A 13,594-nucleotide genomic window follows, 5' to 3' on the forward strand; every position below is an offset into this window, starting at 1 on the left:
GTAAGACTTTACACTGGGGACTGTGTGTAGCCCCTCTGTCCACTATTACACTGCTGATGTCTTTTTGTAACATTTACAGCTGCCTTCTGGCCCTCCATGCCAAACACAGGCAAAATATTCTGTATCTGTGACTCGCAAATACAACCCCACAAGGCCATAGCCCATACACAGCAGGGCACCTGGGAGAAGGAGGAAAGATAAGGAATCTGAAAATTCCCAACAGGATCATGAAAGCTATGAACACCCGTTACACTCCTTTTAAAGAGCTGACAGCAGGTGAACGTAATTCTTTTACAGTTTGCAGCTCTTATTGAAACGTCTTACACTTTCTGTGTCTTGCTACTGTTTAATTTAAACCAAAGTACAAGTAAAACAGCGGCTGAAGGGATTAACAGGAGCGTAAGGCAGAATGAAATGGTCACACAGTTATTCTGTAGACCATTTCTGTTTCCTCACACTTCCCACGGAAGGGCTGCTGTAAAAACTTCTTCTGATCTACCACCACCTTGTGGAGAGAAGGGAGAGAGACTGAGGAGAAAGGTCGAATGTTTCACACACTGGGGTCGGACTTCACTGCCCTTGTGTGCCAGTGTGTGCTCCCAAGCGGGCAGGCGCCCTCACCTTAGTGTACGCCAGCCTGCTGAAGGCCCGCTTGGCCTCGGCGGGCTCCAGGAACTCCACGATGGCGGTGAGGCCCGAGGGGGGCAGCAGGACCCGGCCCAGAGAGCCGAGGGGGGAGAAGACAGCCTCCAGCTCCGCCACCTGCACCCCCGCGGGCAGGTTCTTCACCAGCAGCACGGTGGTGTTTCGCGGCCCTGCAGCCTGCAGGGGGCAGTCAGTCCACGGTAACCAATGGTTACTTTCAAACACCTCAAGGTCGAAACACTCCCTCCATCCACTTTCTAACTGCTTGATCCCGGTCAGGGTCGCAGGAGAGTGGGAGACCATCACGGCAAGCAACAGGCGCAAGGCAGGGTACACCCTGGACAGGACACCAGTCCATCACAGGGCAGACACACACAGACACACACCCTGGACAGGACACCAGTCCATCACAGGGCAGACACACACACTCACACCAGGGCCAGTCTTCCTAGAAGCCAATTAACCCACCACTATGTCTTTGGAATGTAGGAGGAAACTGGAGCAGCTGGAGGAAACCCACGCAATCACAGGGAGAACATGCAGACTCCACACAGAACTGAACTCAGGAGTCCCAGCACAGCAAGGCAGCAATGTAGACCACTGCACCCTTGAAACACACTCACTAAATGTCATCAGCAAAAAATCATCAGCATGAGAAATTCTATCCGTGTAATTTTTAATGCTTTATCATACTGTCAAGATGTGTGAACTACAACAAGAAACACTCAATCCATAAGCACTTGAAAATATCAGTAGCTCAGCCTGTAATTTGGGCAAAAGCATTGCCTTAAGATCCTGAGAGCTGTCGCAGAACTTATTTTGTTTACTGATGACAGAACAACTCACGAATGTAGTTATGTATTTGTGTGGGATTGCCAAGCTTTCTTTAAGGACTTAAGATTTAAGGTAAAAATATTGGGAGTTAGAGTGATGTCTCGTATAATAGAGACATGCATCTGTCATTTTAATATATACGGTACATAGACTTCAGTAGAAGTAACATTCTAACCTATTATAGCCTTACCTAAAAAATAAAGCCTGTTATTTTTAGATCCAGTATTGTAAATATGATGTCATAGAAATTAAAGATGACCCCCATTACACTCCTAGGCCTTACAGCACAATTACAAGCTTTCTTCAGCTGTCCTGAAAGCAACAGTGCTCTCTCTAGGATCTGGACAAGTCAAAAACCTACTCAATAATAAACATTTTCTCCTTTCCCAACAGTCTGTCTACAGGTATATCTATGATCTGCGTACGCACCTGGCTGAAGGAGTCCAGACTGACTCCATTATCCAGCAGGAACTGCCGAGTCTCCTGGACGATCTGAGTCTCCCCCAAGGCCATCCGCACTGCCACACTGCCCCGAGACTCCTGAGGAGGACAGAAAGAGCAAGGGAGAGGCATTCGTTTTCTCACATTTGCAGTTCGGAGACACGTGTTGCCAAAATGTGTCCTTAACCTTGAAGGCAGAACACCAGGTTTCAGAAGCTCAAACAATGAGACTCAACAGCTTTTGTCAGCTGCAGAATTTTGTAAACATTGCACTAAAAGCACAGCATACCTAAAAACTATGCGGATAAAACTATAAAGCAAAAATGAAACATGTTTAACATTACTCCAGTCTGGCCTTACAAGCAATCATAAGAGACAGGAGCTTGGTGTTGACAATGACATTCAATCCTTAACTCAGTCACTTTGTTTACATATTTTTTCTGCTCTATAAATGTCTCTTATATTTAATGTGAGAAAAGGATTAGTTGATTTTCATTAATTTCATCTCTTTTTTGATAATTACATACACATACTAACAAATACACAAAAACTGACATATCAAGAATATTTTACATGACACGCTCATCAGTTCTTATTAGCCAAGGCATGAGAAACTTGGCCCAGGTGCGCGAATCTCACATCGTCAAGAACTCGGCTTTTTGTGGTGTTGTACTTCTCAGCGATGGCATCGGCTACGGCGCTGGTTCCCAGAAACAAGGTATTCCAGTTGTGGGAGCTGCAGAGACCCAGACAAAACAGACATTGGAGCTTTCCAAGGTATGTACCTGCAGGACCTCATGGGGGAAAAGGGCTACAAAATAGGGCACCACTGAGATAATGGCCCCCTATGCATGAACTGATGATTAAATGCTAAGAAAAATAATATGATCTACCCTCTAATTTACAAATTAAAATTCTGCATTTAATGAACTGATGAATCGCAAGGCAGGTGTCATGAGGATTGCTCTTTTGCATCTTCCCGGTTTTGGTAAACAGTAAGTTGTAGTAACAAAGGGGCTACAGTACGCCGCACATGAAGGACAGCGCAGAAATCATATGTGTTTAGGAAGCTAGCATGCACAGCTAGCATGTGTACTCAGTGATCAGCTGTTTCCTGCTGGGGCTCAGACCTGCCACTGCTTGCTTTGTCCTTAGCATCTTTCTGCTTCTTGTATGAGGATCCTTGTGCATCACTGTCCTGGTCAGTCTTCTGTTTCTTCATTGTGGACGGAAGGATGTGCAGCATGCGGCCCTACAGAACGCAAAAGAGATAAATAAGTTACATCTGAAGCCTCAGCTCCTGGAGAACGGCTTTCCTGGCACAGGTTATGGTAAGACATGCCATGCCTTCACCGGTTGGGTCAATGAAAATTCTGAAAGTCAGGCTGAGGTTTGCTGTACTGAGACGGACAAGGAGAAAAGTGAATTCCAAAAGGACAAATTCCAGGACAGAGGCTGCTAACCTGGAAGACGTGGCCATCGAGCTCGGCCAGGGCTTTGACAGCATGCTCTGGGATCATGTACGTGACGAAGGCGAAGCCCTTGGGCTTCTTGGTCAGGCTGTCGATGGGGAAGTGAGTCTCAGCCAGCGGCCCTGGAGATGCAATGAGAAGCAATGTGAACGTGATTGTAAGACAATTTGCAACCTCCAAGAGTAGAGGACATTCTCGAAACTTTCCCCACAACACCAAAGGGCATCAGCCTTCTCCGCTGGCTGCAGTGCAACAGTACCAACCCAGGTGTCCGTTTGCTCCACTGGGACTCAGCACTGTCGTGTAGTGTCTCATGAAATTTCGCTTTTAAACCTGCCCCTTTCAAAACCACACAGATCTGTTCGCTTTGCTGTGCAATATGACATTATACTAACAATATGACAAGAATGGCTACATGCATTTTCTTACATCAGTTACAGGCAAATTCCACCTTAAGCCACTCAGGCACAAATACACAGAGAAAATAAGAACAGTCCATGACAGAGGAAGCCTGTTGGAGTGACAGAAGAGTAGAAATACCCCAGTGAAGCAGATGCAATGAGGGGCTGTGCTCTGTGACCTACCATACTTGCTGAACAGCTCAGACAGATCCTGTTCCGAGCAGGTGTAGGACAGATTCCTGACAAACAGCCTGCCCGACTCTGAGACTTCCTCCTCCTCCTCATCCTCCTTCAGCTCGCGGTGCCAGGAGCGCTCCTCCCTGCCCCGTCCCTCGGCGCGCCCCTGTAGGGCGTGGTCGACACGGAACACCTCGATGTAGCGCCCGCCTGAAACAACAGAGCCATCCAGCGCCAGGGCGGAAGGATAAGAGATGGACCCTGCGTGGTCTCCATTCTGCCACGTTAACTGCGCGAATCCAGGCCAAACACATCTATATAACCAGGAGCCATGTTTATATATTTCATGCTCTTATGAGGTTTGTGACCACGGTCACAAAACGTTTGAAACAATGGGCTCACAACTGAAGGTTTATAAGGAAAAATGTAGTTGGAACTAAAAAAATCTTGTTGCCATTTTTCTGGCATTTTAAATCTGACACTTCTGCGCTGGGTTATTATGACACGGTGAAATCGTGTCAAGGACAACAACAGTGCATCCCATTGGAACCAATTCAAAAGCCAGTACTGTATAAGGTATTAAAAGAACTGCCTGCTCTTGAACTGTTCACAGCGGAGCGGAGCAGTTCATACATTCTTCACACGAAGGTTATTCCTGAATGTGAAAACATCAAAGGACTGCATGATTAACGCAAATATTGAATGGTGTTTTAGTTTGCCCTCTGACCTTGCAAAAAAGGACAAACACAGGGCACGTTCCGGTTAATTACAATGGACGCATGGAATTGCCTCCATACAATGGCACCGTGCCTCAATTACAGGAGTAAAAAGACTGTGAGTAAAGGAGCAGGGGCAGAGAGGTCATCTGACAGGCCCATTCAGAATGGCAAAACAGCAAAGCAAGATGCTCTCTGCAGCTCAAGATGACATTCTGCACAACAGCCCTCTCCTGCTGCCCGCCTCTACCAGCCAAGGGCAGAGAGAAACCAATTAAAATTCCTCACCTTTCAGCCACAAAGCCGCTCTGCCGCTACACTGGGAAAATTACTTTCAACACCTCGAACAAGACGCCCCTCTCTCCTCTCCGGACCCCTGTGAAAGGAGCTCCGTGCAACACGGTCGCTCGAGGGGGAACAGAGACAAAAGAACGAGCCTCCCCCACCTGCCTCTCAGGCTGCTCGTGTCTCTGCGAGTGTGGCCCCCGGCGCGAGGCGTCTCTGCGAGTGTGGCCCCCGGCGCGAGGCGTCTCTGCGAGTGTGGCCCCCGGCGCGAGGCACCTACCCATATAGTCCTTATTCCTGCGCAGAGCCTTCTCCACTTCCTCCTCCGACTGGAAATCCACAAACACGTAGCCTTGGAGAGACACCAAGAGGAGAAGGCCTTTCTCACTCACTTCACAGAGCTTTAATAGGACTCATCCCGGTAGCTACTGAGTGTTCACAAAAATTCACGAGAAATCCCATTTCCTCTCGCAGACAAGGAAGGTAGCAGTGCTTTATGAACTGCTTGTTACTGAAGTATCTCCGGTTCTTTATACAAAGTCGACAAAATCCATCCGCAGATTTCTTCAGATCGAGCACTGAAACAAGAACTAGCGTGCACAAGGGGAAACGGAGTGCATTTAAATCTGACAGCGGGAGGAACTTCTTTACACAAAGGAATGTGGGAGTTACCCAGCCATCTTTGGTGTGAAGATACACTGTCAAGAGACATGTCAACTAATTATTAACTACAAATTGGGCTAGATGGCACAAATTTCCCCCCCTGTTGTTCATAAGCTTTCTTCTGTTCTTACGTATAAGAACCTGCCAACCTACAGAAAGTGCAGGACAAGCCGGGAGAAACACTGACCGTTGCAGATGCTTGCTTTTTGCTCCACTATGGCTTTTCTGTTGATGCATTGCTTAAAAATGAATATTATAGGGAAAATTTAGCTATATGTTTTCTAAATTTATTTTTAAACCATTCCATGCATAAAAACAACCAATTTCTTAGCATAATTAAATAGTTCATAGACATTAATACAAAATTTTCCTAACATACTTTTTTGTGATTTTGTAACCACGCTTACCGATGACTTAAGATTAATGCAGCAGTACCTCATTAATGGCCTTACAGTTTATATAACATCACTTAAATCATGTCTATTTGTCTTTAAAAAAATGCAGCCACCAACACTGGCAGTAATATGTACATCTATCCATTAAACAAACAAATGTAAAATTTCTAGCGTAGAACACATACAGCTACAGAATGAACGGATTATAAATCCGTTAGTTATGTTAGTCACAAAGAGTACTTACGTGGAGGCATGCAGGCTATAATATTTAGGTTTACAGTGTGTGTTGAACTTTTTAGTCTTCGAAGTCCTGCATCCTAATTTTCTTTGGCACCAGGAAAATACACCCCGAGAGTTTTGTAGAATCCTTTTTTCAAAAGCATATTATAGAGCTAAATGTCTGAAAAGGCATGAAAGAGCGGTCTGTGAGCACTGCCAGAGCACGAGCAGAGGAGCCCACCTGTCTTGTTGCCATGTGCGTTCCTGACAATGCGAATGGCCACAGGTTTCAGAGGCACCAGGAACTCGCGCACTTGTTGCTGATGGGAGAAAACAGAGGATAGAAGATTCCGCCCCAGTCCACATCTTCATATTCACACCCTACAAGCTGATCACCTGCTCCATCTCAGCCACAGCCCTATCTAGGCTGATCTATTTCCTTGTATTGCGTCACATCACCTATTACTAACTTCACCTAACGGTTTGAAATAGAACTACAATTTCAACATGACCCATCTGAAAGGAGAGTTGAGCAAACTCAAAACAAATGACAGAAATGTGACAGTGCCAACTAATTCTTTACAGTTTGATTTTGCTAAATAACTCAGTCTGGACGAGCGATTGATCTAGAGAGAGCAGGGCCAGCCTGTGCTACAGTCTCCAGGCAGCAGTGAAGAAAAAAACAGAACTATGCAGTCATTAAGAAGCACTGGAAACTAATATCCCCAGCCCTCTCACCTCTGTGACGTTGAATGGAGCTCCTCGCAGCTTCACAGTGAACTCTGTAGTAGGCTCAGTCTGCTGGGGGAAAACGCCAATGAGTGGAATAGCGTTTACTGGAATAATTCATTTACTCTCTGCAGTTCACAGCCATCTTACTCTGGACATGCTGAATTAGGCACATGGAGATCTTGCGATTGGCTGGCCAGTTTTCCATTAAACACTGCTGTGGTTTAACTAGGCCATGCAAGACATAAAGCAGCCAGAGAATATCCAAGAACAACAGTACATCTACCCAGAGGTTAGAAATGTACGTATAAAACTGAAACCATGCGAGGGGGAGACTGACCTCCTGTGTTTTGGGTGCTTTGGCAAGTTTCGCTTTGCTCTTGTGCGCCGTGTCTTTGTCTCCACTCTCGTACGCGCTGTCCAAGGGCTGAGCTGGCACAGGTTCCTTCTCCGTCACAAGCTCTTCGTCATCGTCCTCCTCCTCCTCACTCTCCCCCTGCTGCCTCACTACCTTAGAGCGGAGATAGTCCATGTCGGACAGGCCCGTCTTCAGTGCCTCCTTCCCAGGGCCTGCCGGGGAAAACACAGCCTTTAAAACTGGCACCGGACACTTTGTTTTAGTTTCCTAATGATATGGAGCGCAAAAGGACTCTCAGGGTGTCCAGTCTAAGATGAAAACAATGACAATGGAGCCAATTTGTTTTTTACAGAACCCGTACATAATTAGATGAGTCCCCTTCAAGTATGGTTCCCAAGTCAAGGTTACACCCTGACCACTGCAGCTATCGGCTACAATCAGGAACGTCCGTGGTCATATTCACCATCTTGGCACCGGTTACAACTTTATTTTCCCAAAAGCTCAAGTGCATAAGAGACGGAACATTTGGAGTCTGGCGAAAGCCACACTAGGCTGTTCCCGGGGTTCTAGGGTGCCTCCAGAATGTAAAACGCTGCATAGAAAAAAGCCCATTAATGGTGCACAACAGCACACTGACAACTAAACACCTTCAGTAGTGTCGTAGCCAGCCAAATCATTTCTCTTCAAAGTCAGACTTAAAGCTTTAAATGCCCCATATATAGGTTATGAAAACATGACAGAATTCCATACGTTTTGTGAAGACGCAAGATGACAACCCTAACTTTATTCAGACTATCTGAATAAAGTTCTGTGTGAGGCAACATACTTAGGTGCTCTGTTTTCTCGCCCTGGTCTTCGTCTTCTTCTTCCTCCTCCTCATCCTGCTCTGGCTCCTCAGACTCGGACTCCGAGTCAAAGTTGAGATAGTCATCGGAGGCCGCCTTCTTCTTCCTGTCCTTGCGGTGCGGTTTTGCAGCCGCGGGGTCGGCCGCTGTGTCGTTGGCCCAGGTGGGGGCCTGAGCTCGGTTCTGATGGACAGCCAGAAACTCCTGGAAACCTTCATCTCCCTCGAGCTGTTAGGGGCCAGTTTGCACAAAATACAATTAGCCCCCCCAGCCAACAAATACACGAAACAGATGGGAAAAAAAGCTTTAACGAACTAGAAAGTGATTAGATTTGCGGCTTAAAACCCTTACTTTAAATGACCACCTGTGATTTAACATGGGTCGATAATCAGTAAAATGAAATGAAGAAAGATCACTGAACTAATGTCCAGCAACCCACCCTGTCAAGAGGAAAACAGTGACATTCACTGCTCTCTGACAAAAGAAAACTGACTTGGATTGTTACAAATACTTAAAAATCTAATATAGGGAGAGGATGAGCTCACTATAATAGATGGAAGATTAAATCTTTAAGTGTTGAATATTTGATCCTCTCTCAAATAATCAACAAATGGAAGAATTATATAAATAATTCCCTATTATATCAATAATTCTTTATTAACAGCAGAACTTTCCTTCTCTTCTTTCTAGCAATACCGAAGATCTTGGTATAACACCGCAATTGTTTTAGGGAATGCCTCAACAAAATCAGAACAGATGAAAACATATGGCTGCAGGAATTCGGTTTATCAATAAAATCAAAACAAAAATAACCCCATATTCCTCACAAATTTAATAAACTTTCAAATATTAAAGAAAGCTAATTAAATATTGAAAGCTCTGGTTTTTAAGAATATTGGAATGGTATTGACTACAGGCTACTCCGTGACAGACAGCTCAGACGAACCTTTCCAAGGGTCGGAGGCATCCCCTTCTGCTCCTTCTGCTCCTTCTGCCCCTTCTGCACCTGCTTCTCCTTCTGCCCCTGCTTCTCCTTCTGCCCCTTCTGCACCTGCTTCTCCTGAACGAAGATCATCACAAAGTAAACTCATGGCCTTGCTGTTCGGGCAAGACTGAAAAAGAGCAAACCTCACAACAAACTTCATTCAAGCTTCACAGCTCAAGGCTGGCGACAGACACACACGCCTACTCCCAACAGTACCGCCCCACCTCAGTTTTCATACGGTACACAGCATGCACACTGCTCATCTCTCTCCAGTCATACTGCGCGGTGATTTGCGCGTGGCAGGATCTCTGCTATTGTGATTTTGATTGATGACTGTTATTGGTTATTGACCCAGGCTGAAGGCCACAGGCCGCAGGGCTCTACCTTCTTCAGCCCCTGATCCGCAGCTGCCTTCTTCTCCCCGAGCTGCTCGCTGTTCCGGGCTGCACTGCCGCGGGAGTGTTTGCTCCAGGCTCTGGCCTTGGTCGGGTCTCCGAAAGACTTGCACTGTTCCACCTGCGGGGCGCAAACCGAACCGTCATCGCAGACACCTTCCTTCCTCCTGGACTCCACCCGCCTGCAACCCATTCGCCTTTCATCTGTACGTTAAAACTGAACTGGGATCACCTTACTCAGAGGATGACACAAACTCCTTATTTCTCAGAGGACGTATCTTCTCATTTCTTTTCAGGGTTGGGCCATTAAATAAGGCTCATTTAATTTCTGAACATGGTGTGTGCTTCAATGAACAAATGTGAGAGGAAATTTCTGACCGACTAGTATCATAGAAATTGTGATTTTGCAATGGCATTTTCCACTGTCATTTTTTATTTGCAGTATTTTCTTTGCATTGAAGCACTTCTGGCTCCAGTAACAAGTGAGTATGTTACAGTGTAATTTAGCAGTGTGTGTCTGATCTTGTTAAACAGAAGCCATTGTGCGATTTATCTCACCACTTGTGACCAGCAGTTGTACATTCAGAGACACGTACAGGCGTGCATGGCATTTGCAAGAAAACGTTTGTGAACCCTTTGGAATTACCTGGATTTTTGCATTAATTATTCATAAAAATGTGGTCTGATCTTCACCTAAGTTACAACAATAGACAAACACAATCTGCTTAAACTAATAACACACAAACAATTGTACTTCTTCTGGTCAGTACTGAACACATCGTTTAAACATACACAGTCCAGGCTGGAAAAAGTATGTGAACCTCTAGGCTAATGACTTCTCCAAATGCTAACTGGAGTCAGGTGCTCCAATCAATGAGATGAGATTGGAGGTGTGGGTTGGAGGTGCCCTGCCCTATAAAAAAGGCAGACAAAGGATGGTTACTGACAGAGTCTGCTCTTCTCAAGAAGAGGCTGTTCATGTGTACCATGCCCTGATCTAAAGACATATCAGAGGACCTTAGAAGAAAGCTGGAAAAGGCTACAAAAATATTTCTAAAGGCCTGGCTGTTCATCAATCCACAGTAAGACAAATTGTCTACAAATGGAGGAAATTCAGTACTGTTGCTACTCTCCCTAGGAGTGGGCGTCCTGCAAAGATCAGGGCAAAAGCGCTGCATGCAATGCTGAAGGAGGTGAAAAAGAACCCTAGGGTAATGGCAAAGGACCTGCAGAAATCTCCTGAACTTGCCAAAGTCTCTGTTCATGTGTCCACCATCAGAAAAACACTGAACAAGAAGGGTGTTAATGGAAGGACACCACGGAGGAAACCACTGCTCTCCAAAAAAAACACTGCACGTCTCAAGTTTGCAAAAGGCCACCTGGATATTCCACAACGCTTCTGGGACAATGTTCTGTGGACGGATGAGAAAAGTTTAACTCTGGCACAACACTATGTTTGGAGAAAAAAAAGCATGCACACCAAAACCTCATCCCAACTGTGAAGCATGGTTGAGGGAGCATCGTGGTTTGGGGCTGCTTTGCTGCCTCAGGTCCTGGACAGCTTGCGATCACAGAGGGAACAATGAATTCAAAATTGTATCAAGAAATTTTACAGGAGAATGTCAGGGTAGCGGTCTGTCACCTGAAGCAGAACAGAAGAAAATTTGTGTTCTGGAATGGCCAAGTCCGAGTCCAGACCTCAACCCAATTGCAATGATGTGGTGTGACCTGAAGAGAGCTGTTCACGCAAGGAATCTCAGAAATATCAATGAACTGAAACAGTTTTGTAAGGAGAAATGTCCTAAAATTCCTCCTAACCGTTGTGCATGTCTCATCTGAAGCTACAGGAAACGTTTGGTGGAGGTTATTACTGCTAAAGGAGGTTCTACCAGTTACTAAATACAGGGGTTCAAATACTTTTTCCAGCCTGGACTGTGAATGTTTGAACGGTGTTCAATATTGACAAGAAGTACAATTGTTTGTGAGTTATTAGTTTAAGCAGATTGTGTTTGTCTATTATTGTGACTTAGTTGAAGACTGGACAACATTTTTATTGAGTAATTAATACAGAAATCCAGGTAATTCCAAAGGGTTCACAAACTTCTTCTTGCAACTGTATGTACATGTGCATGTATGTGACACACTCTCACCGTGATTCTCGAGGTGTCCACGAAGCTCTTGTGGAAGTGTTTCAGTGCCCTTTCTGCATCCTCCTCCGATTTGAACCCCACAAAGCCGAACTTCCGGAACTTCCCCTCCTTGGTGAACTTCAGACCGCAGTCCGTCAGAGTTCCAAAGGCAGCAAACATGGTGCGGAAGTGCTCCTCCTTCATCTGTCCGGAACAGACACAGCTGAGACCCCAGACAGCAATCCTGCGCTCCGACGTGCACAACCCCCTGATCTTCATCAAGGCCATTAGGATTACAAGGAACAATACTCAACTGACTTCAATTCCATACTCTTCAAAGGAAACGTCACATTTTACTGCTCCCTGACAATTTGAGATCCTACAGTCTTATTCCCAGCTGACTGGGACTGTGATTCCTACAGTGGCAGTAAAAGGGATATGTTCTGGTAGAGTTGCCTGGGGCTGGCTGGGATTTAGAGAACCACAACGGTTTAAAACCTGCAGTGTGTCAAATGCCAAACAGCACTGCAGGATGGAGGGATGTCTCTCTCCTGACGGGCACTGGCATTGTTGCTGAAGTGCTGAGCTACAGTATTAAGCAAGTGATGATTCCACCCTAGACAGGTACATGATAAAAGAAATAGAAACTGAACTGCAGTTCCACATTTCTGAAAGAAAATATTCCATCATCTTATGTACTTCATCAAATTGAGAAGGTCTTGTGAAAGTGAAAAGATACATCTTCAAGGAAGATATTCAAAAGTGACTTGTATGATATGTTGGCAATTATGGTCTAAAGTCCACTTATTCGGTATTTCCGATTGATTAACCCCCTGAATTCCTGAGGCAGCAGCCTTTTTCAAACACTCTCTCAGAGGAACTGGCATTTTCATAATCTAAAACAACTAGAATCGAATTTCTAAATGTACGAAAGGACACGAGAATATGACAGCTTACCTCCACAGAGGTGGATGATGTTAGTAAAGATAATGAAGAGTCTTGGTTAAGATGGGTTTATATTACTATAACCACGACTCGAGCTGTTGCCAAATGAAAAACACAGCCTTCTCCCGTATTCGCCATTTTTAAGTCTACAAGCTGTAGCCGTAGTCATCAATTTTGGTTTACATATTTCCCATAATTTGTTCAATGCAAAAACGTACTTGAGCTTCCAATTAAAACGGCAAAACCATGCCATCAAAGAAAGCTGGTGAGGTCTCGAAAACACGCACGGGGCGTCACAGCAGCTGAATCCACTCAGAATACGTTTCCCTACAGTAGACAGCTCTTCGATAACCGACAAAACATATACCAACATTCAATATATTATAGGAGCTCACGCTCTTTGTACATAAATTGAATTTCTCCACATCAGTCCAGCCCTTAGATTCCTAAGTGTCTTTTACACTTCGACCTGTTACCTGTAACATCTGTTTTGATCACCCAACACTCACCCCATTCGGGAGGTTCTTGATGATAAGCCTGGACATGTTTACTGGTGTTTACAGTGTGACAACCCAGTGAAACGACAAATTCGCCACACACAAACAAACAAGCGTGCCGCTCTCACAACGCTGCCATCTTGCCCACAAGGCAACATAGATCACGTGGTGTTTGACCTTTAACCTCACAGTGCTTCTGCTTCCGCTCTTTACCGATACCGCCATCTGCTGGTTAAGAAGACTTAAGACAAGCAGTTAACACCTGCGAGGAAAACTCAAACACGACAGAAACAAACATCATCAGCCCAGAATTCAGTGCCTCTAGAGATAATATTTTTTTAACATTATTTGAGAGTGAAGTGGCAGAGATGAAGGATTTCCTGTCTATTGTCCTTCCGCCTGGGGACACAGAGGCAGCCGACAGACGGACAGTGTGAATTCTCACACGTTCTTAAGTCTTGTG

General features: G+C 45.2%; 1 protein-coding gene across 9 annotated transcripts in view; it reads right to left on the bottom strand.

Moving 5' to 3' along the window:
- rbm19 (RNA binding motif protein 19) overlaps positions 1–13,293 on the bottom strand; it is a 50,467-nt gene extending 37,174 nt beyond the window's left edge. For 4 of the 9 annotated variants that reach the window (XR_015929853.1, XR_015929854.1, XM_088618427.1 and 1 more), the window contains exons 1-15: positions 13,144–13,293; positions 11,711–11,893; positions 9,550–9,681; positions 9,127–9,240; positions 8,162–8,408; positions 7,318–7,547; positions 6,987–7,049; positions 6,490–6,568; positions 5,252–5,323; positions 3,977–4,180; positions 3,384–3,514; positions 3,051–3,172; positions 2,560–2,656; positions 1,909–2,019; positions 622–822 (exon numbers count right to left, since the gene is read on the bottom strand). Coding sequence is in view for 7 of the 9 variants with exons in the window: in XM_088618427.1 (XP_088474553.1) it covers positions 622–822; positions 1,909–2,019; positions 2,560–2,656; positions 3,051–3,172; positions 3,384–3,514; positions 3,977–4,180; positions 5,252–5,323; positions 6,490–6,568; positions 6,987–7,049; positions 7,318–7,547; positions 8,162–8,408; positions 9,127–9,240; positions 9,550–9,681; positions 11,711–11,893; positions 13,144–13,179 (2,022 nt within the window). In the remaining 2 variants the exon portion in view is untranslated. The remainder of the gene's footprint in view (positions 1–621; positions 823–1,908; positions 2,020–2,559; positions 2,657–3,050; positions 3,173–3,383; positions 3,515–3,976; positions 4,181–5,251; positions 5,324–6,489; positions 6,569–6,986; positions 7,050–7,317; positions 7,548–8,161; positions 8,409–9,126; positions 9,241–9,549; positions 9,682–11,710; positions 11,894–13,143) is intronic. The other 5 variants (XM_088618433.1, XM_088618432.1, XM_088618431.1 and 2 more) reach the window with 5 other exon arrangements.
- Positions 13,294–13,594: the final 301 nt, after the last annotated feature.

Source organism: Lepisosteus platostomus, chromosome 24 (genome assembly GCF_059453375.1).
Source record: "Lepisosteus platostomus isolate fLepPlt1 chromosome 24, fLepPlt1.hap1, whole genome shotgun sequence".
Classification (NCBI taxonomy): Eukaryota; Metazoa; Chordata; class Actinopteri; order Semionotiformes; family Lepisosteidae; genus Lepisosteus; species Lepisosteus platostomus.